This window comes from Pelophylax lessonae (assembly GCF_965119305.1).
Source record: "Pelophylax lessonae genome assembly, chromosome: 6".
NCBI classification, from domain to species: domain Eukaryota; kingdom Metazoa; phylum Chordata; class Amphibia; order Anura; family Ranidae; genus Pelophylax; species Pelophylax lessonae.
The window spans coordinates 76591679-76615085 of NC_138773.1; the positions used below are offsets into that span (position 1 = coordinate 76591679).

Sequence of the window (23407 nt, forward strand, 5' to 3'; positions counted from 1 at the left end):
CCCCCCCCCCAGTTGCAGAACGGTGGCCACTTACATATGGGGGCGCTAGACTGATTTCTCTCCTGGCCCAGTCCGCCCCATAAGACTGGTGCATCACTAAAAGTGTAGCGCAAGCCGGAGGGGACTCTTTCTGTGCTGCCCCCCTGCAATATGATGCCCTAGGCCTGGGCCAAGATACAACATTGCCTACAAGATAGAAGGCTGCCAAATGCAGCATGCTTTCACAGGGACAGTGTCTCAGCTAAACCTAAGTGGGCTGGTATTATCTGCAAGTGTTGGAACTTTGTGAAGTTCTACTAAAGAAATCTTGCTACTGATCCATTAGAGACTGCTATTATTCTGAATGGAGTACAGTCCAGGACCTGCATTTTGTGTACATAGTGAAGGGGGTTTGTCCTTAAGTTGTTCTACCAAGTCAAGTTGGGCATCCCATAACCCCTTTTCCCCATCCAAGTTGTTTTCCCCAATAAAAACAACAAAAACAAGCCATTGAATGGTTTTCTGTTTCTGGATGCAAGTTGGAAAATTTTGGTTGCCTGGCTGTGCAGGAATAGGGGGAACCAACATATAGCGGGTGCCCAATTAATGGGAAACTCTTATGGATATGGAGAGACCAGATCTGCCTGTCCTTTAAAAGGGGCAACAAAGGGGAGGCTGCAACCTAAGGGGACATGACAACTAGGTGTGGCACATACCCAGTAACAGATTCCAGTGTATAACACAAGACTTCAGATTTCTGTCGTTTGTGCCAGTGCAGTCCAGCCGATTCATTATTTCCACCTCTACACAATTTTTGTTAGTAGAAAAGATTTGTGCACTTATAACTGAACTGCTACCAGAGTAGAGTGATAGCTTGATTTTCTAGTTATTAATTCTAAGTGCAGTGACGCAGTGTGGGCAAACTGTCTTTTCAGCCTCTTCATCCCCAGCCTTGGTATGCCTTGTGAGGCTATGATGTCCAGTGTTGTTAGTATGATCTTAAAGTAAAAACTATAGGCAAAACTTTTCTTCACTGTGTCCCATTTTGGAGATTTCCCTTCACTTCCTGTCCCATAACCAAACAGGAAGTGAGAGGAAATCCCTGAAAATTAAGGGAATTCTTTAGGGACCCCAAGGTCACCATAACTAGTGCCCCCATTGGAAGATTTCCCCTCAATTAATTTTCTGGGGGACAACCCACAATTTAGGATTTTCTTTTATTTTGCCTTTCAATTATAATGGTAAACAGGAAAAATAGAGAGGGTAAATCTCCATACAGGGGCACAGACAGCAGTACAAACTGACAGGGGTTCTAATCCATCTCCAATCTATTCAAAACTAAAAGAAAATAAAAATATTTTGCCTTTAGTTATATTTTAAAGCAAGCTAGTCTACTTGGGTAGGGGCAAAGTACAGCTGGTCTAAAGAGGCCAGGAAATAGGATTGCCACCTTTTCTTCAAGCCAAACCCAAACACTTTAGCGGTGCAGGGCAATTTTTTTTCTCATAGTATACACTATAGTATTATAAAAGACCTGGGACACCTTTGGGTGGCCCAAGGATAGTAGTAATGCAGCGCATTAAGTGCACCACGGCGAACAGTGCGTATGGCCAAATTGCTCTTGCTGACATCATCGCTCCGCCCCCCAGTGATGCCGAACCTGCCCCCAGACAGCCGCCCACAGCTCCTGGATATCAATAGATTTTTAGGTGACTGTCTTGGTTACTTGGGGAGCCACAGGCCGACTGAAACCTAAACACATACAGTATCTCACAAAAGTGAGTACACCCCTCACATTTTTGTAAATATTTTATTATATCTTTTCATGTGACAACACTGAAGAAATTACACTTTGCTACAATGTAAAGTAGTGAGTGTACAACTTGTATAACAGTGTAAATTTGCTGTCCCCTGAAAATAACTCAATACACAGCCATTAATGTCTAAACCGCTGGCAACAAAAGTGAGTACACCCCTAAGTGACAATATCCAAATTGGGCCCAATTATCTATTTCCCCTCCCGGTGTCATGTGACTCCTTTCATGGTCTCAGATGTGAATGGGGAGCAGGTGTGTTAAATGTGGTGTTATCGTTCTCACTCTCTCATACTGGTCACTGGAAGTTCAACATGGCACCTCATGGCAAAGAACTCTCTGAGGATCTGAAAAAAATAACTGCTGCTCTACATAAAGATGGCCTAGACTATAAGAAGATTGCCAAGACCCTGAAACTGAGCCGCAGCACAGTGGCCAAAACCATACAGTGGTTTAACAGGATGGTTCCACTCAGAACAGGCCTCACCGTGACCGACCAAAGAAGTTGAGTGCACGTGCTCAGCGTCATATCTAGAGGTTGTCTTTGGGAAATAGACATATGAGTGCTGCCAGCATTGCTGCAGAGGTTGAAGGGGTGGGGGGTCAGCCTGTCAGTTCTCAGACCATGCGCCGCACACTGCATCAGATTGGTCTGCATGGCTGTCATCCCAGAAGGAAGCCTCTTCTAAAGATGATGCTCAAGAAAGCCCGCAAACAGCTTGCTGAAGACAAGCAGACTAAGGATATGGATTACTGGAACCATGTCCTGTGGTCTTATGAGACCAAGATAAACTTATTTGGTTCAGATGGTGTCAAGCGTATGTGGAGGCAACCAGGTGAGGAGTACAAAGACAAGTGTGTTCTGCCTACAGTCAAGCATGGTGATGGGAGTGTCATGGTCTGGGGCTGCATGAATGCTGTCGGAACTCGGGAGCTACAGTTCATTGAGGGAACTCTGAATGCCAACATGAACTGTGACATACTGAATCAGAGCATGATCCCCTCCCTTCAGAGACTGGGCCACAGGGCAAAATTCCAACATGATAACGACCCCAAACACACCTCCAAGATGACCACTGCCTTGCTAAAGAAGCTGAGGGTAAAGGTGATGGACTGGCCAAGCATGTCTCCAGACCTAAACCCTATTGAACATCTGTGGGGGATCCTCAAATGAAAGGTGGAGGACCGCAAGGTCTCTAACATTCAGCAGCCTGTGATGTCGTCATGGAGGAGTGGAAGAGGACTCTGGTGGTAAACTGTGAAGCTCTGGTGAACTCCATGCCCAAGAGGGTTAAGGCAGTGCTGAAAAAGAATGGTGGCCACACAAAATATTGACCCTTTGGGCCAAATTTGGACATTTTCACTTAGGGGTGTACTCACTTTTGTTGCCAGCGGTTTAGACATTAATGGCTGTGTGTTGAGTTATTTTGAGGGGACAGCAAATTTACACTGTTATGCAAGCTGTACACTCACTACTTTACATTGTAGCAAAGTGTCATTTCTTCAGTGTTGTCACATGAAAAGCTATAATAAAATATTTACAAAAATGTGAGGGGTGTACTCACTTTTGTGAGATACAGTAATTCAAAACCTGGACTGTCCGGATGAATCCTGCACAGGTGGCAACCCTATCAGGAAATAATAACCCAGGCCTGGTAGTGGGGTGCAACAGTCCAGTGATCTGAGTGACAGACAACTTACTATCAGGCAGGGTTTCCTCCAGCTGTTGGGCAGTAATGCTCAATCCTAGATCACGATGGTATAAAATGTTCTCATTTGAAAGTAAATCTCTTTGCTAGAGAACATATTATATCAGGGTATGTGTGTAACTCACATAGTGGGGATGGCTTCAACATCCACAACAAAGCCTGCTAAAGAACAAGCATAGGACGCAACAGATGACGTTCTGTCTAGCGCCAGTTTCATACTATGGTCCAGCCCAAGGTCACACAGGCTGTAAGAGATCTGCCCTGTGCCAATTATGAGATGACAGAGACACTGCTGCAGTAGGCTTTTCTGTAACAGATGAATATTGCTCTGCATCTTCCATTCAGAAATGGTCTGGAGCAATTAAGGAGGAATCTGGTCATTATCAGCTTGATGAGGATGTCACAAGTCTTGTCTCCTTCCCACAACCTCCTGATCCTGCATTGAGATTAATTGACTCCTTCACATTAGTCCTTGTCCCATGGGAAGCTCACAGTCTAATGCAACTTGTACCACAGTATATATAATAAAGGGCCAGTATTTAAAATGAAAACCAATAACCTACCTGTATATATTAGGATTGTAGGAGGAAATTGATATATACATAAAGAGGAACCTACAAACTCCATTCAGATAGCCTCCTTGGTGGATATTTATCCCAGGATCCTAGAGCCACAAGGTAAATGTGCTAACAAATCACCCCCCATACTGCGCTATACGATGTTTCACATTGTGCTTTAAAGAGGACCCTGCATTAAAATGCAAGTCTGCTAACGTTGCAGCTGACCACCCCCGAATTGAATACACTAAGTGAAGCTATACAAACATTATAGTGTATTGTGAGGCACTTACTGGCAGGATTGTGTTGGGTTGCCACCTAGGTTTCTAACGTACATATGGTGAGGAATTACAGTGTTTGTGTCTGATATGGAGAAAACAAACATTTTGTTTTCTCAGTTAATAAAAAATTCTGGCCTAGGTCCTGAGGCCTGGAGGCTTTGTAGAGCACTGAGTGGGATAAATTCTTCCTTCCGAATTGCACCTGTTAGATAGTTCTTATTAATTAGTCTCAGTAATCCACAGACATTTTTATTGGTGTAGCCGAACTTCTGGGCTACAGCGAAATGGAGAAGGAGACATTGCCTTTTATTATTTTCTTCCTCTATTGAGGTACCAATGTTATGCTGCACCATTCACCTCCGGCCAGCAGGGGGAGAGCTAAAGCCAAGTAAGCCCATAGATTTCTATGCAAAGCGGTGAGAATTGCGGGAGTTCGGGATGGCAGCCATATAATGGAGCCAATTGACTCCTCACACTACAGATCCCATTGGCACCGTACAGTAGGATATTTGGGAAATGATTTTAATAAAATGCCTGTTAAAGTTCTTTCTCTTGGTGCTGAGGGAGCAGAACCTCTTTCTGAATATTCGCCTGCCAGTGGGAGACCATACCAGCAGAGAACCGAGCCTGAGACTGGGAGTGAGGGCACCTGGGACAGTGCAGCACCGCCCACATTGCAGCACCTACACTGTTACTGCAGGAAGACTGGAGCATCCACTTACCCTCTGCTTCCCACCACTGATCACCAGAGGACTTTGGGGAGAGACTGAGGGAGCTCCCCCTTCTACAGTGAAAGGTTACCGTAGCATCCTAGAGGTAGTTAAATGGCTATTTGCCCATTGATGATATTGTTAGCAGGAACTAATCCACTGAGAACATGACACCAAGTGTACTCAATCCATACCACACCCATACTGCACTCCATACTGCTCTTAATTTAAACCAAGACTGCACCAATACAAAGCCTGTACCAAGCCTGTACTGCATTATATCGTACCTGCACTGCATCTCAACCTCATCTATCTTGCACCTGTGCCAAGACATACCATTACGTTTTCTATACTTATATACTGCATGCAGCAGGGGCGTAACTACATAGGTTGCAGGGGTTGCAATTGCAACCGACCCCATGCTCCAGGGGGGCCTGTGCTGCTCCCCTGTACACCTGGATAGAAGGGGGCGGCGGGGGCAGCATGTAGAGAAATCACTGTCCTCGTTTTTCCTTCTGTAGCTGCAGGAGATAAATGGAGGAGATTGGTTACTCTGTATGCTTCCTCTGCCACTCCTCCTATCCAGTTCACTTGTGTTCTGGGTCCCTGTGTGCTCCCCTGGTCTCCCCCCCCCCCCCCCCCACTGTGCTCCCTTCTCTCCTGCCGGTTTCTGCAGGGGATGTGTGACAATAGAGAACCAGGAAGGGGTCTGTAAATATGTAATTTACCAGCTCCTTCCTTTTCTGAATGGACAGTTATAGTCAGTGACATTGTAAAAAAATAAAATAAAATGATAAAAAATAATACAATTAAAATACCAAAAAATAAAAACTGCTGACACCAGTAGGTGAACTTCCAGGATCGCAAAGGTCACATTTGCAACCAGGCCCTGGCATTCCACCACTGTGGGGCATCCCCAGGATGGCAGGAAGGGGGCCCACTGCAGAACTTGTGAAAGGGTCCCGTTGCGGGACTGTAATAAAGGGCCCTGCAACGAGATTAAAGGGCCCCAGGATCAGTGGGAAGAGCCCCAGGCTTGAAGGGAAGGGCCCAGGCCAGGGGTCCGGGGGGCCCTTCACGGTTTCTTGCACCAGGCACCTTTAGGTTCTAGTTACGCCTCTGGCATGCAGATTAGCTGTGACTGTCGTTAAGTGCACCAACAATCTAAAAGGGCCCCAACGATAGCAGGCAAAAGAACACCTCAAAGCACTGCCCCTTCCGTAATAGATATTATGAAGGTCCCCTTTGTTCCCCTGCCAACCCCCCCCCCCCCCCCCTCACCATCCTCATTTTTTTTGGACAGTGCTTATCTAGTCTGTCTAGGACTAGCATTGCTGCCATAAATGCGCACTGGCAGTAAAGTTTCAGCACTCTGTAGATTTAACATTAGGCTGGCCACACATTATTCAGATTTCTTACAATTTCCTGTACAATTTTCTTTAGATTTACCTTCAACTACGTAGTACAAAGGCCTGCCTTATAGGATACAATTGAAAGTGTTGTTTAGTTTTGACCTATTATATGTTTTTTGGTAAATCTAACAGAAAATTGTACAAGAAAATTGAACATGTATGGCCAGCCTTAGTCCTGTGCAATGCTGCACTTGAGGTGGCCTTGTTATGCTGGCCTTGCATCTATGCTGATCTGGATGCCCAATGTCATCTAATGCCTAGTCCTTACTGTTAATCACTTTGTATGTTTCCAGCAGGGAGAAATTTGCACTGGGAGGAGGGTGGAATTTTAGCATTTTTGTTTGGGGAGAATTTTGGAGTGCAGAGGGAACTTGTGCTTGTGTGTAAGCATGTGAATATACAGATTAGTACTGGATTTTTTTTTTTTTTTTTTGAGGGGGAGGGGGTATTTTTGCTGAGTGGGAAAGTGGGGGAGAGTATTGCTTGAAAGGGGGAGTATTGCTTGCTCCCCCCCAGAATAACAATGCAGCCATTTAAGGGTGTCTCTATTGATCCTTCATCCAGACTGGGGGCACTCTAATACAGGAGGTGTGTTACTGGTTTGATCACCAGGTAAAAACAAAGGGGAAAAAAGCCTAAGGGCTTGTTCACACCATAGAAACGCAGTCTGGTTGTGTTCCGAATGATTTTCTGCATGCAGGGCCATCTTACCGAATAGGCACTCTGGGCAGTTGCCCGGGGCCCCACTTGCCCAGGGGGCCCCAACTGCCCAGCAACCCAGCCCCAGCCAAGCATTAGTCCCGATTCCTGTGCATCCTGCCACCGAACTTAGCAGGTGGCAAGCACCTGTCGGCCCTGCACTGCTGCCAGGCCACTTGGGCCATGGAGGGGGAGCCCACAACTGCAGGAATGCCTGTCTGCCTCCAAGATAACAGGAGCACACAGGACAATTGAGTCTGACTCCCGTCCGTATGTGGATTCACCGGACCCAGCCGCCGAACTTGGAAGCTGTTATTAGCCTGGCACTGCTGTACCAATAAATATTGGCTTATCGATTATTTGCATTTTTATTCTCGTGGGTGATTGTATAGGCGGGGCCCCAGTGCACTGCATTGCCAGGGGCCCTTTAATTCTCTTCTTAAGATGGCACTGTCTGCATGCGCTTTTTATGACATGTTTTTGGTGTGTTTTTGACGCGGTCCAGTGCTTTTTTCCCTCTTTTTTTTTTTTCTTAACCCTAAACATGTGTGCTCGACTGCGTTTTTGGTGTATTCCGTTGCGTTGCTTTATGTGTTTTACTGCGTTCCAGTATAGTCCAGTGCAGGAAAAATGCAGCATGTTCTACTTTTTTTCTGGAACTAGAAGGCACTAGAACTAACCGCACTGATGCGAACTATGTCATTGAAAACCATATGGACCAGTTTACACCACATGCAGTCCAATGCGTTTTTTTCTGCATCAAAAACGCATGGATAGTAGGTTATATGGTTTCCAATGGCATCGTTTACACCAGTGTGGTCAGTTCCATAAAAAAAAAAGTCGAACATGCTGCATATTTCCTGCACTGGACTGTACTGGAACACTGTAAGGGCTGGTTCCCCCCACAAAAACGCACTCCAGGTCTGTTCCAGATGCACTTTCTTGTGTGTGTTTTTGATGTGATTCCAGATCCTTTTTTTTTTCTTCTTTTTTCTTGTTTTTTTTTTTTTTTTTCACTGTACTGGGATTCATGTTTCTGATGCTTTCCAGTACATTCCGGTGCATTTTTGATGCGTTTCACTGCGCTCTAGGAGAGTTCAATGCGGGAAAAATCCAGCATATTCTACTTTTTTTACTGGAACGCACTGTAACTGACTGCACTGGTGTGAACGATGCCATTGGAAACCATATAACCTACTATCCATGCGTTTTTGATGCAGAAAATGCGCACTGGACTGCATGTGGTGTGAACTGGCCCTAAAATGCATCAAAAATGCACTGGAACGCACCGGACCCCAGTACAATGAAAAAAAAAAGCAAAAAAGCATCTGGAATGCATCCAGAAATGCATTAAGAATGCACTGGAATGCACTGGAACGCATTAAAAGCGCACCGGACCCCAGTACAGAAAAAAAGAAACAGGAAAAAAAGAAAAAAAATAGCATCTGAATTGCATCTGGAAACACATAAAAAAATGCACCAGAATGCACTAAAAACGCATTAAAAACATGCATGCAAAAAGCATTGTGGACGGATCTGGAGTGCGTTTTTCTGATGTGAAGCAGACCTATAACTTCTATCCATGCGTTTTTGAAGCACGCAAAAGCACGCACTGCATAAGGTGTGAACTGCCCCTAAAAAACGCATTTTGCCTCACTGGCCATAATTAATAGCATAAAGAACATATACTAACATGTGCGCCCTCTAGTGGACACGTTCGGCTCGACTGGCTATGAATAGTCACGAAGAGGGTGCGCCCTCAGGTGGACGCGATAGTACAACGGGCTGTGATTGTTCTCCTCCGCCCTCTGGCGGCCATGCTTAGTACGGCGTTCTCACTGTCGGTATAGGAAGAGCAGAGGGCGGGGTGATCAGAGTGTAGACACTGCCCTGGGCGGCATTCTATGCCTGTCTATCATCCCCAGGAGGGCGGAGCCAGGGTGCAGCTGTGAGTCTGTGCGATTGTCCTGGGATCAGGTTGGTGGTTAGTTTGGTTGAGAGGTGGGGGTGGGGGAGGGGAGATAGAATGTATAATTGATGTGTTGTTATGTGTGTGCAGGGAGGACGGAGAAGAAGCCATGGCCGTACCAGCAGAGAGAGGTCAGTGATCACCGGAGGGGTCACCAGGGGGGTTCCAGCTGAACTCAGGCCATGTGACTGTGCGGTCATGTGATCAGTTTAAATGGCCAGAAGTCACGTGGGCTGGATGAGCATGGCTGATGGAGGGAGGGATCCTGGGATCTCTTTATATTGTACAGATAGGAGGATGATGATGATGGGAGGAATATTGGGCTGGGGGAGATTCTCCCACCGTAGTATTCATTCCAAGTTTATTCCAATGATAGATTGTCCTCAAAGTTAGTCCCTAAAGACTGACACACACAGATTTAGCAAAAGTATCTCATATGTGTTCTAATTTCTAAAAGTGGTGCCGTGTGCGCCAAATTCACCTATCTGTCTAGCCACTTCCCTACCGAACCAATCCTGACTCTTCTCCCCTACCGAACCAATCCTGACCCTTCTTCGTTACCTGACCAATCCTGACCCTTCTTCGTTACCTGACCAATCCTGACCCTTCTTCGTTACCTGACCAATCCTGACCCTTCTGCCCTACCGGACCAATCCTGACCCTTCTGCCCTACCGGACCAATCCTGACCCTTCTGCCCTACCGGACCAATCCTGACCCTTCTGCCCTACCGGACCAATCCTGACCCTTCTGCCCTACCGGACCAATCCTGACCCTTCTCCCCTACTGGACCAATCCTAACCCTTCTCCCCTACCGGACCAATCCTGACCCTTCTGCCCTACCGGACCAATCCTGACCCTTCTGCCCTACCGGACCAATCCTGACCCTTCTCCCCTACCCGACCAATCCTGACCCTTCTCCCCTACCCGACCAATCCTGACCCTTCTGCCCTACCGGACCAATCCTGACCCTTCTCCCCTACCCGACCAATCCTGACCCTTCTCCCCTACCCGACCAATTCTGACCCTTCTACCCTACCGGAACAATCCTGACCCTATCCCCTACCGGGCCAATCCTGACCCTTCTCCCCTACCGGGCCAATCCTGACCCTTCTCCCCTACCGGGCCAATCCCGACCCTTCTCCCCTACCGGGCCAATCCCGACCCTTCTCCCCTACCGGGCCAATCCTGACCCTTCTCCCCTGCCGGGCCAATCCTGACCCTTCTCCCCTACCGGGCCAATCCTGACCCTTCTCCCCTACCGGACCAATCCTGACCCTTCTCCCCTACCGGACCAATCCTGACCCTTCTCCCCTACATGTAAATATCTAAAACATTTTTGCTACAAAATTACTTATAACTAGGGTTGCACAGATACTGTTTTTTATTGGTGAGTACGAGTACTTACCGATAACGAGTCCTGATACATTGCTGTGCGATTTGTGTCAATACAAAAAAATTGGCGCAAATCTCACTGCAAAGAATCACATGCAATTTCCGTGTGTGTGTTTTATATAGAAGCGCCATCTAGTGGGCAGTTTAGAACTCACAAAATGAATGCACAACAAAAGTACAATACTGTAGTCCAAGCTCAACTGTGCTGTTGTCAAAAAGCATAGGATTAAAATGCTGGGAAACTGAGAATGACAAAAGGCTGACGCACTAAAAGACTATGCATGGACTGGAAAATAAGATGGCTACAATAATCCATGGTCAATCACCATTGAAATGCTGATAATTTATTGTAGCTTTAAAAGAATAGAATTCATATTATAGACATAGCAACGTTACCATGCAGATTGTGAAGCTAACTCGGGGGTGGGGGGGGGGTCAGGGCGCCGACCGCCAAGGCCGCAAGATGGAACGGGACAGCAGGATGACTTTACTCGTGCAAAAAGTGCGGTGCCCAAAGGAGGAAGCCACTGGGACCCACTAGAGCTGGAGGTATCGGATTAAGCATCGGAGCATTTGCATGAGTACAAGTAGTCTAGTATCTACTAGTATCGGTATCCGTGCAACCCTACTTATAACCCCCAAATAGTATATATACATTTTAGTATGAAAGATAATGTTACGCCGAGTAAAAATCTACCCAACATGTCACATTTTAAAATTGTGTACGCCCGTGGAATGGTGCCAAACTATGGTACTTGTAATTCTTCATAGGCAATGCTTTGACTGCCTTTATGGGTTACCAGATTAGAGTTACACAGGAGGTCTGGTGCTGGATATATTACTTATGCTCTGGCATTTGCGACGATGCCTCACAAGTGTGGTGCGATCACCGTTTACATATGTGTGCGGGACTTATGTATGCATTCACATTTGTGCGTAGAGACGGGGGGCGCTTTAAAACGTTTTTTTTGTTATTTATTTTAGCTAAAACTTTTTTTTTTACATGGTCTCTATAATTAAATTTTTTTTTTTTTACTAACTTTATTGCTGTCACAGGGGATGAACAGCATGGGCTGCAACAGGTCCTCTTTATGGAGAGATCTGGGGTTTATTAGATGCCAAATCTCTCCACTGGCTTCCAATGCAGCTGATCAGACACCGATCAGTCTGATTGGCTTCTTTCCTAGCCGCTAATGGCCAGGTAAACAAAGAGCCAAAACCATAAGTGACTAAATCTACGTCGTTACTGTTTTCCAGGGTCACAGATGGAGGAACAACATTGGTTCCTCTCTCTCTGTGTAGTGCAGCCGTTGATCCCAGGCTCCACAATTGGATGGGAGAGGTCGGGAAAGGTGGCGGGAGTAGGAGGGGGACCCCCTTTTGCTACCCACAGATGTGATCAAATGGCTGTTCTTCTGCTTAAGAGGGAATCACTGGCTGAAAACTTTGATACCGGGATGATGCCTGTAGGCATCATCCCGGTATAACCACTTCAACTCAAGGATGTCCATGGAAGTCCTTGGGTGGAAAGTGGCTACAGCTTGTACTTGATTTTGGCGCACACTGCACCACTTTTAGAATGCACATGAGACATGTTTCTGCTCCAACTCTCTCTCTGTATGCCAAAAGAGAGTTGGTCCCAATTACTTCCACTTTGGTAAGATAAGAACTGGTCAGCATTCAGTATACCACAATGCAAAAGTGGCACATTTTAGGACTACCTGAATTTGGTGTAGGGGTTGTTGCCAGAATCACAGGTGTCACAGATGCTTCATGAATTTGGGGCAATACATTAACGAGGGATTAATGCCAGAAAAGCGGCACATCGGCTTTATTGAATTACCCCCCAATGTGTTTTGGGAACTCTTCCCCCTTCAACAGGAGTTCAAAGCTGACCTTTGGCAGTTCACTCCACTTGCAATGGGGGGGGGGATGCCACACATCTTCGAAAATGCTGTACCATTGGGTTGGGTGCGACATGGTTTATAAAAGTCACGCCTGGCGTATGTTTTGCGCATTCAGCAGCCCATTGAATTTAGTGGGCTGCTGAAATTGTACTGAACAGGAACACTCTATGAAGGACCCCCCCCCCTTTTATATTTTTAACTTTCTTATGGTCTGCATGTTACACACCCACCCCTCACCCTTCATTTCCGCCTAGATGAGCACGGCATGCTGTGCTCCTGGGATATGCACATTACCTATCTCAGGAGGCATTTATGTGTCTAGGCCACGGATTCTCTACCAGGGTTCAATGGCATCGTAGGGTTCCTTCAAAGGTTTTCCTTGAGCAATTCCTGCTTCTCAGATAAGTTCTGACTGATGTCATGGATCTTTTTAGCTATCTGTAAGGGGTTATTCTTCCCAATGACCATTACACCAATGTATCATGGGTTGTAGGTATAGTCCTTTTTAGCCGGGGTTCCCTGAGACTGGAAAGTTATTTCCAGGGTTCTTCTGTGTTGAAAAGGTTGAGAGAGGCTGCTGTAGGCTGTAGTGTCATGTACAACTCTGACTTCTGCTCACCTGTGCAGTTGGTGCTGACTACATTATACAAGTTGAATGAAAGTTAAAGTTAGCGGAGGAAGGGAAGTCTCTCCTGGAGTGCTGCTCTGGGGATTGAGTTCCTTCTGTCCTTCTTACTAATGCACTTGCGCGCCACATCAATCACCCTGGTTAGCTTCCCCCCCCCCTTTTTTATTTTTTTTATTTATTTTTTTTAATCTCCATTTCCCCCCTATCATTTTCTGTTTTGGCGCCCATAGTTGTCCTTTTGTCCCTTTTTTGTTCTTGTTCCTTTTTCTCTAAAAAAACAGAAGCGTCCACCTGTGCAAGCCTTGGCATATTGTCTACAGTTACCCCCTCATTTTTGGAAGTGAGAAGATAATATGGGTTTTAGTGATGTCGAAATATCTTGCATTTCTGTATCTTGCTTTATATTACCATGCCATTTTTGGATTGTCTTTATATTATGTGTGACATTGCAACTTTTCTGTTGTACATTGCTCTGATGGATGCTTTATTTTTTTATATAAATAAGACATTTTAAAAGAAAGTTTGAGTTTGTTTCGACTGAAGTATGCAGATCAGAGCAGGTCACTATCCCTGTAGCTCCTCCGTTCAGTAAAACATTGTGCTTTCTTTTTAATGAATGCAAGGTACTCTTTGATTGGAGTAGGGGAGGTTGTGACATTCATCAGCACCTCCTCCAATCACACTGCACCTTGCATTTGTTGAAAATGAGGCATTTACTGGAGGATCTGGAGTGGTACCTAGGCTGAGACGAATGCATGGTGCAGTGTGATTTGAACATCATGATCTTTCCTCCTCCAATCACAGAGTGCTTTGCATTCGGAGGTGTGAGCAGCCTGATGTGATCTGAGCACAGGAGCTGGAACTGTTAGGCTCCATGTAGACGGGACTTTGTTAAAAGTCCCTTGAATGCTGGAATTTTTTTAGGACGTTTAAAATGTCCGTTGTGTCGTGTTTGCAGCCGCGTTTAGCGGGCGTTTTCGTTTAAAACTGTTTCTAGAGGTCAAAAAAATCATTCCCCTTTAAAATGGAAAAACGTGAGCGCCAAACGCGGGTCATCGCGTTCGGGCGCGTTTTTGCGTTTGAAACGCCGGGAAACACACGTTCGAACGCAAATAATTGCGTTGCAAAAAACGTCCATGAACTCAACTGCCTGCAAATGACTGTAAACGACCCTGTGTACATGGACACATAAGATAACATAGAGGAGGGTTCAGGGGCTTCTGAAAAAAACGCCCAACTGCTCCAAAACGGCCATTTACAACGTCCCGTGTACATGGAGCCTAACTCTTAGCACTCAGCATTGGGCACTGACTGCACTGTACCAGGTGTGAGTGTAAAGACGGCTATACAATACACTATTAGATTTTTGAACAAATGTTCATACGGATATTCGCATGAACATTCTTAGTACATTTGATGACTTGACTAACATCGCTTTAAAAGTACTTCAAAATTTCGTTTGCTTTTAACATTTGATTTTGGAATGCGTGGACTTTCCTAATCTCAAACCACATGCACTGTTAGAAACAATTTAGTTTGAAAACCTTTTCCTACTTTTCTGAATTTTCTGATTAGACCCCACCAACAATTAGAAAATCAACCAAACATTCTTAAAATGAAAAACATGACATAAAGTACATACATGTATATTGATGTAAAGTGCTTTTAGAAGCCGGATCACCCTACAGATGGGTTTCCTGTGCATTTTGCTGCCTCAGCATCAGATTGTCATGTTGACAGGTCAAAGGCTAAAAAGCTTTGCTGGTTTTTGTAAAATCTGCATTTTTGAAAGCTGATTTTGCTGCTCCTTTTGAGATGTAACCCTTGTGTCTTTTGAACTGCGGAACCCAGGACAGGGACAGAGGTCAGCAGTAGAGATCTACCCCCGACTAAAGGGAACCTGTCAAGAATCAAAGCACTTGTCCTAATGTTTCAGTGTTATTCTTCTATTTTTCAAATCTTTTCTTGGCAGATCTGCACAGGGAAGATCCTGAATGGGAAAAGGAAGTGTGGTGGTGCCTTCCCATTTGTCTCTTGCGCTTGGAAGGAAGATCTCTCCTTAGCAGATCTGCACAGGGAAGATCCTGACTGGGAAAGGAAGTGTGGTGGTGCCTTCCCATGTGCCTCTTATGCTTGGAAGATCTCTTCTTGGCAGATCTGCACAGGGAAGATCCTGATTGGGAAAGGGAAGTGTGGTGGTGCCTTCCCATGTGCCTCTTACGCTTAGAGCTCCCCTTGGCAGATCTGCACAGGGACGATCCTGACTGGGAAAGGGAAGTGTGGTGGCGCCTTCACATGTGCCTTTTGCGCTTGAACATGCAGCGAGGAAAGGCCAGAAAACCAGAATTGAATTCAGGCCTTCATTTAATCAGTAGAGTGTGGCGGTCACTTGGCAACAGTCATGAGCAGTGATTCGAACATGGTCATGTTTGAATACCTTAGGGCAGTGATGGCGAACCCATGGCATGCATGCTACAGCTGGTACGCAGAGCTTTCTCTGTGGGCACGCAAGCGCATACTGACCGGCCATCACTTTCACATCACCTTCCTCAAAATCCTATATGCGAGTGAGCCTTCATATTAGCCTCACTCTGTGCTCCCCAGCGCCACCTGCTGGATGCTCAACAAAGTCAGAGAAAGCGATAGAAGAAGCCAAACAAAGTGAAGAAGCGTCTTCTCCTTAGTCCTGTGCCAGATCAGTCCCTGGCAGCCTCCGATGAAGAAGCAGGTGGAGGACATGGAGGACGATAAGCTGGAGCTGGGCACCCAGAGGGAGCGCTGGATCAACTTTATCCGACAGCAGTGTCAGCCCCAAGGAGGCGGCCAAACATCTGCTGGACTGCTAGTGAGTATCCTGCTAGAGGAGGGAGGCCTAGCATTGGGTCTCTTTACTGGGGCCATCCTACTGGGGGCCACATGGACTGGACACCCTGATGGGTTGCATGGTATATAAACCTGCACACACAGCTATAGGGGGGGTTTGAGGTTTGGTGGACCATCTATGATAGAATCCATCTGATCTCCATCAATAGTACTACAGCACACAGGGGCAAAAAGAACAGATAAATGTAGATGGAATTATACCATGGCCAATGGCACTTGCTCTTTTAGCTGGACACAGGGCTGTAGGAGCTTCCTGGGGTCACCCAGTGTTGGGATCTAGTAAGGAGAGGCAGCAGTAGGAAGAGGGAAATCACAGGCACCACCAAAAGGAGAATCTGCTGCCAGGCACACTGACACTGAATGCCTGGAGCCAGGTGAGTGCTGAACTGACTGCAATCCCTCCTGGGGTGGGTGATCATCACCTGGGGGGCTGGGTGTCTGCATCAGAAACAGTAAGAGGAAAATATACAGAACTTAATGTGAGCGTGCTGTGATGTCTAGGGGTGAACATGGGACACATCAGGAATCATTGGGATGTGTCATGAGGAGGAGCAGTGATCTGATTACAGCTATGTGCTATGACAATCCTCCAAACACCGTATAAAAGGATAGACCATGTTGTCACTCTAAAAAACACACTCAAGGGCCCAGGCACCATACACATGCGTTCCACTGACAAACACGCACAGCATAGCCAAAGATGGTTACAAAACTGTTTTCTAAAATAAAATCTCAGTGTTGGCACTTTGAAAAAAAAAAAATTGTTCGTTTTGTGTTGCAGTTTGGGCACTCAGGCTCAAAAAGGTTCGCCATCACTGCCTTACGGTCATCCTGATTTCAGCCAGCCCTGATTGGGAGTTTTTACATTGCATAGATAATGATATATAGATTGGCTGGGTTCTGAAATCAGTCGTTTACTGCAAGGGAAAGTTTTTTATATGACTTATTCTGTGTGCCTAATGTTGGGTTTTTATGACTTTCTCACAATTTTTGAAGTCCATGTCACCTCGAAGGGGGCCTACCCAGCATGTCTCTGGAACATTGTTTGTTCATACGCTTACCATGTAGATCTTCACTCAAAAATAACATTCTAATCCTCCTTTCTCCAATTTATTAAAAAATTACCTTTTTTTTATTATTTTTTATTTTTTTTTACCTAGGCTAGAATGTTTGTCTGCAGCCTCCTGGGATACCAACATCACCAATCCCATTACTTTCCACCATACAAAAAACATGGTAACCGACACAGTGCCAAATCTGCTGCCATGTCTGTTTACTTGTTCTATAAATGGCGGAAAGGTATGCTCCCTGGGACATTGGTATTCCAGAAGGAATTACATTCCAGTATTCATAGAACAACACAGCTCCAGATCTCCATCTGTGCATGTATGAGATCTGGTGCTGCTCCATTGGAGGGCCAGCTGCAAGAACCAGGAAAAGACAGCCAGCTCCCCATGATGTAAAAAAGAAGATATTGGTTTGAGAGAACAAAGCTGGAGCCATTGGGCATGTTAGAATTAAATTAAAGTGGTAGTCGGCAGCTTGTGAAAAAAAAAAATCCCTGTAAGGCAGTGTCATAATGTGCTAGTATGCATCACATACTAGCACACTATAAGGAACTTACCTTAGAATGAAGCCCTCCAGTGCTGTGCTGTCACCACTGAGAGCGCTGACATCTTCCTTTTGAGTTCGCATCCTCTGGCTACATGAGTGGCCTGGGGGGGTTACGATGATGTCACTCCGGCGCATGCGCACAGGAGCTGAGGTTTCTGGCACGGCTTCTGATGGTCTGGCACTGTAGTTACTCTGAATATCTCCTAGACCAGTGTTTCTCAACCTTTTTTCAGTCCAGGCACCCTTTAAAATTATAGACAATCTCAAGGCACCCTTTAAAGGTATGGACAGTCTTGAGGCACCCCATTCTAAAATGTAAAATACTATTCAAATAGTATTACATAATGCATCAGCATCAAAACACGTTGGACACCCAACATTAGAGGTGATTTATTCTTCCAAAGCAAATACACTTTTGCACATTGGTACTGACTAGTATTCCAGGGTTTCTCTTCTCCCTCAGTTTCTCTCCATCAGTAAGCTATTGTCACCCCAGTGCTTGATCCACCTTCTGGCTTGTATAGAATTTTTGATCAATTTTTAAGCATTTTGCCAAGGTGCCCCTGAAGAACCCTCAGGGCACCCCAGGGTGCCTGGGCACCCTAGTTGAAAAAGGCTGTCCTAGACAGTGCAAGTTTAGGAGATATTCACAGTACCTACAGGTAAGCCTTATTATAGGCTTACCTGTAGATAGAAGTGGTGTAACAGTTTACTAACACTTTAATGAAGCATTACAATTAGGTTGACCTGTCAGTTTTTAAAGGGGGCCCAGTTTAGACGCTCCATTCACCCCTATGGACCAGCGGGTGTAAATAGGCTTGTGTCCGTTTACACCCACCTACCTCTGATCCGATTTGGTCTGCTAAAAACAAACAGAAGTGGTTTTGTTCTCCTCTGTGTAGGCAGGTCCGTTCGGATGTAGTCACGTGTAAATGGATAGCGGATTCCATTTACTCTTGGCTCCCCAGACTCTGTCCATGTCTGCTCTGCTCTGCATAAACTGAGCGCACACAGACCTGTCATCCGCCCGCTGTGCTACAATCAGCATGTAATCCGCAAACAGATCCCCTGCTGATCAAAAAAGAAGGTGCCCATTTGAAAGGGGCCGAAGCATTGAATTTAATTCTGGTGTGCCACCATTCCTGCGATACATGACCGTACTCTACCACCATTGGCCATATTCTCATCCTCCTATATGGACAGCAGTAAAAACCTGATATAAATTATAATAGTTCTCTCTAATTTTAACGCGTCATTCACATAGGTGTACTGCTCCATATACCCGTGCAGAGGGCCGTGTTTACCCATTTAGGTGTTCTGTACTGGCAGCCTTCTGAAACCAATGACAGACGGACAGCTGCACGGATCTCCCAAGTGTATCCCCGATTGTACATCCGAGCGGGACCAGTGCATGGATCAGAAAGCATTTGGTCTGCATGTAGATTAATGCAGCCGTCCACCTAGTTATTGATATTAAAGTGGTTGTAAACCCTTACATATACCCAGTGAAGTGTCCAGCCTCAGATGAAACAAATCCTCCTACGTAAGTTATACCTGTTTATCTACAGTTCAAAGAATTTAAAAAGCTTGTCTGAGCTTTTAGAAAGCGGAGGTCAGGGAGCTAAAGTTACTCTGCAGAGGTCAGTGAGAGCTGATTGGAGGAAAGGGACACACCCCCTTTAAACAGCACACAGGAACATCGCTGAGTCTGGCAATCACAGGCTGTGTGCTGGAGCTCCCTCCCCTGTTACCTTTTTTTCTCTTGGTATGAGGAAAACCTGCCAGAAGTGCTGATAGCAGAGGAACAAAGCAGCAGTCTAAAATGAAACACAGTGCTCTGGATTGAGACAAATACACACTATAGAGGGAGATGCTTTGTTCATATTTCATGTCTGAGGTTTAGAACCACCTTAACATACTGCCTGCATGCAGCTGCACAGAATCCTATGCCTCCCATGCAGTAAACATGGCCATCTGCATGGGTGTACAGAACGGTGCATTGTTATAGGAGTTATTTCAAATTTCTTTACCTGTTTTTTATTGCTTGAAACTTTTCTGTAGACTTTCTCTCTGTTGTAGCTTCCTCGTGCGTTTATTGGGTAAACCTGGTTTCTTGAATTGTAACCATTTGGTGTCGTCTGTGCAGTAATAAAATTGTCCTTTTGCTTTTGCAGGGTATTACCGCTTTGTGGTTCTCTTTTTCAACTGCATGCTCACCTTTGGCTCCTATTTCTGCTTTGATATTCCCAGCGTTCTGCAGGATCAGTTCCAAGGGGTAAGTGTTGGGGCTCATTTCAAAGACGTAATAAAACTATCCTAACATTCACGTGAGTGTCCATCCAAAACTTTTAGACAGTGGGTAAAGCCAACTATACATGGATTTAAATTCGGCAGGGACTGGCTGAGATTCGATCTCTGTATGGGCAGGCTCATTGTACCCAAGTCAATCCATCGATTTGATTTATGTAGAAAAGGCCTGTAGGATTTTATTTTTTTACATTTTATTACTGCTGGTGTCTATAGCTGGCCAGCAGCGAGCATGGTGTTCTGCCGCCCGGGAAAGCTCCCTGTGCCCCCCATTGGCAGAATACAGTAGTGCAGCTGGAGTCAGCGTTGATGGGGGAATCAAGCATTTTTCTTTCCTTCCACTCGTTTTTGAAGGAAAGAAAATCAAGTAATTTATGGGCTGCGTAAGAGTTAGAACTCCTATCTGGTTTTCACTATAGAGGACTCAAAATGATTTTCCCTCACTTACTGTCCTGCTGACAAAAGTTTTATCAGACAGGAAGTGAGGGGAACTCTCCAACAACAACACAAATTGGAAAAAAAGGTGAAGCTAGAACCCCTGTTAGAAATTGGTGTGCTCCTCTTGTAGATTTCCCTTCACTTCCTGTATAATAACACATGAGCAGGACAAGCAGAAAAACTGTCTAATGGTGGCCATACATGCTTCAGTTTTATTATCAGATTGATGTGTGATTTGATCAAAATGGCTGAATTTGCAAGCAATTGAATAGCCAGAACGTTCCTTTCTGATTGCTATAGACCCAATTTAGATCAGATTAGATTAAACTGAATCAATCGACCAGGGCCGAATATTATCAATCGCTTTGCATTGATTGGCAACACTGAGATACTTTGTTCATGTGTTTTGATTGATCAGGTATGAGAATGCATGGTGGAAACAGAGATGCGATCTATGACTTGCATTCTTAAGTTACGATTGCATCTTAAAGCGGATCTTCACTGCATCTGAGCACCAAAAACACTATCGGATACATTTATAATATTCAAAGCAAACTACCCCATCCATCCATGTCCACATGCTTTATTTTGCTGAGAAATCACTTTGAAATACAACCTTCTAGTATGTCTGTCCATGGCCATCTTGAGTATGGGCAAATGATCCGTGTAGCATTTACTTCCTGGAATCCATCTTCCCTTAGCTCATACATGCATGCATGCAGGAGAGTGTGCTTGTCTGGAAAAACCTCTCCTCCCCTCCTGAAGACTACTGGGATGTATGTCATCATTTGCCTAGGCAAGAAACCAAGAAGTAACTGAAGAAATGTAAAAAAAAATAACAAAAGTTCAAAACCAGAAAATATAATATACACTGCTCAAAAAAATTAAAGGAACACTTTTTAAAAACACATCAGATCTCAATAGGTAAAATTATCATGCTGGGTATCTATACTGATAATGACTGGGTAATGTGTTAGGAATGAAAGGATACCACGTTTGATGGAAATGTAAATTGTCAACCTACAGAGGACTGAATTCAAAGACACCCCAAAAAAATGATGCAGCAGACTAGTCCATTTTGCTGGAATTTCATTGTAGCAACTCAAAATGGTTCTCAGTAGTTTGTATGGCCCCCCACCTGCTTGTATGCATGCCTGACAACATCAGGGCAATCCTAATGAGACGACAGATGGTGTCCTGGGGTATTTCCTGCCAGATCTGGACCAGGGCATCACTGAGCTCCTGAACAGACTGGAGGTGCAACCTGGCAGCGTCTGATGGACCAAAACATAATGTCCCAGAGGTGTTCTATTGGATTTAAGTCAGGTGAGCGTGGTATCAATTCCTTCATCATCCAGGCTGCAAACTCTCGCCACAAGAGGCTGGGCATTGTGGTGCAGCAGGAGGAGCCCAGGACCCACTGCACCAGTGTAGGGTCTGACAATGGGTCCAGGGGTTTCATCCTTATGGCAGTCAGGGTGCCACTGTCTTGCCTGTAGAAGTCTGTGCGTCCCTCTATGGATATGCCTCCCCAGACCATCACTGACCCACCACCAAACCGGTCATGCTGAACAATGTTATAGGCAGCAAAACTTTCTCCATGGCTTCTCCAGACCCTTTCACGTCTGTCACATGTGCTAAGGATGTACCTGCTGTAATCTGTGAAAAGCAGAGGGCGCCAGTGGCCGACCTGCCAATTCTGGTGTTCAATGGCAAATGCCAATCGAGCTCTTGATACTGTGCTGGGAGACACAGCAAATCTTCTGGCAATGGCATGTATTGATGTGCCATCCTGGAGGAGTTGGACTGCCTGTGCAACCTCTATAGGGTCCAGGTATGGCCTCACTACCAGTAATGACGCTGACCCTAAGCAAATGCAAAACTGGTGAAAAACAGTCAGAAAAGATGAGTAGGGAAAAAAGTATTAGTGGCCTTCACCTGCAAAACCATTTCTGTTTTGGAAGTCTTCTCATTGTTGCCCATCTAGTGCACCTGTTGATAATTTCATAAACACCAAAGCAGCTGAAACTGATTAACAACCCCCTCTGCTACTTAACTGACCAAATTAATATCCCAGGAGTTTTATTGACTTGATACTATACTATACTCTGCATAAAAAGTGTTCCTTTAATTTTTTTGAAAAGTGTTCTTTCCTATCAATTTATTAAAGAGGAAGTAAACCCTCCTCTGACACTTGTACCTATAGGTGAACCTATGATAAGGCTTACCTATAGGTACTGTAAATATCTCCTAAACATGTACCGTTTAGGAGATATTTACCTTACATGCAGCCAGTGACGTCACTGGCACATGCGCTCTGAAGGAACGGCCGCTGGTGCCGTTCCTTCAGAGCCCGTGCCGTAACCGTCGGCTCCCATGCGCGTGCGCGGGAGTGACGTCACCGCGGCTCTGGCCAATCAGATGGCCGGATGCCGCGATCCCGGAAGACGGGTGACTGGACATGTCGCCCGTCATACAGGTGAGCGGGCGGCGCGGCGGGGGCTCGTTCTAAGGCAAGTATTTCATAATGAGCTAGTATGCGATGCATACTAGCTCATTATGTTTTTCTCTTTCAGGTTACAAAAAAAAAAATATATATGTATGTATATGTGTGTATATATATATATATATATATATATATATATATATATATATATATATATATATATATATATATATATATATATAGGTTTACAACCTCTTTAATACTAGCAGCATGAAGATTAAAAACCATCAATGTTGATTGGGAGAGTGAAGTTCCACTTTGCCGTGTGTTTGTTCATATCGATTAAATGGGTTAATGACTATGGATCGATTATTCCTATTGGAAGAGATTGATTGGGGAAGTAATCAATGATTTATCGACGTGTGTATGGCCACCATATCGGACCCCCGGCTAGCAGTAAAAACAGGACAGAAGTTTTATTCTTTCTTGTTGTATCCAAAAGTAGAAAAAAATACATTTTTAAAAGGCAACTGCAGTAAGCTGCATACAGAAATTATCGCTTTTAATTTTGACATTTTTGTTACCTGTCAAGAGATTTGTAAAGGATTGCATGTACACACAGCCAGACTTTTGGTGCACTTTGGACATTGCAATCCCTCAT

General features: G+C 45.1%; 1 protein-coding gene across 2 annotated transcripts in view; it reads left to right on the top strand.

The window, feature by feature from the left end:
• The first annotated feature begins 9077 nt into the window (after positions 1-9077).
• LOC309557576 (lysosomal dipeptide transporter MFSD1-like) overlaps positions 9078-23407 on the top strand; it is a 37314-nt gene continuing 22984 nt past the window's right edge. Inside the window, exons 1-3 of one of the 2 annotated variants that reach the window (XM_082260363.1) lie at positions 9078-9138; positions 9221-9261; positions 19730-19830. In XM_082260363.1, the coding sequence (XP_082116489.1) occupies positions 9240-9261; positions 19730-19830 (123 nt within the window). In that variant the 5' untranslated portion in view covers positions 9078-9138; positions 9221-9239. Of the gene's footprint in view, positions 9139-9220; positions 9262-19729; positions 19831-23407 lie in introns of those variants that run through there. The other variant, XM_082260364.1, reaches the window with a different exon arrangement.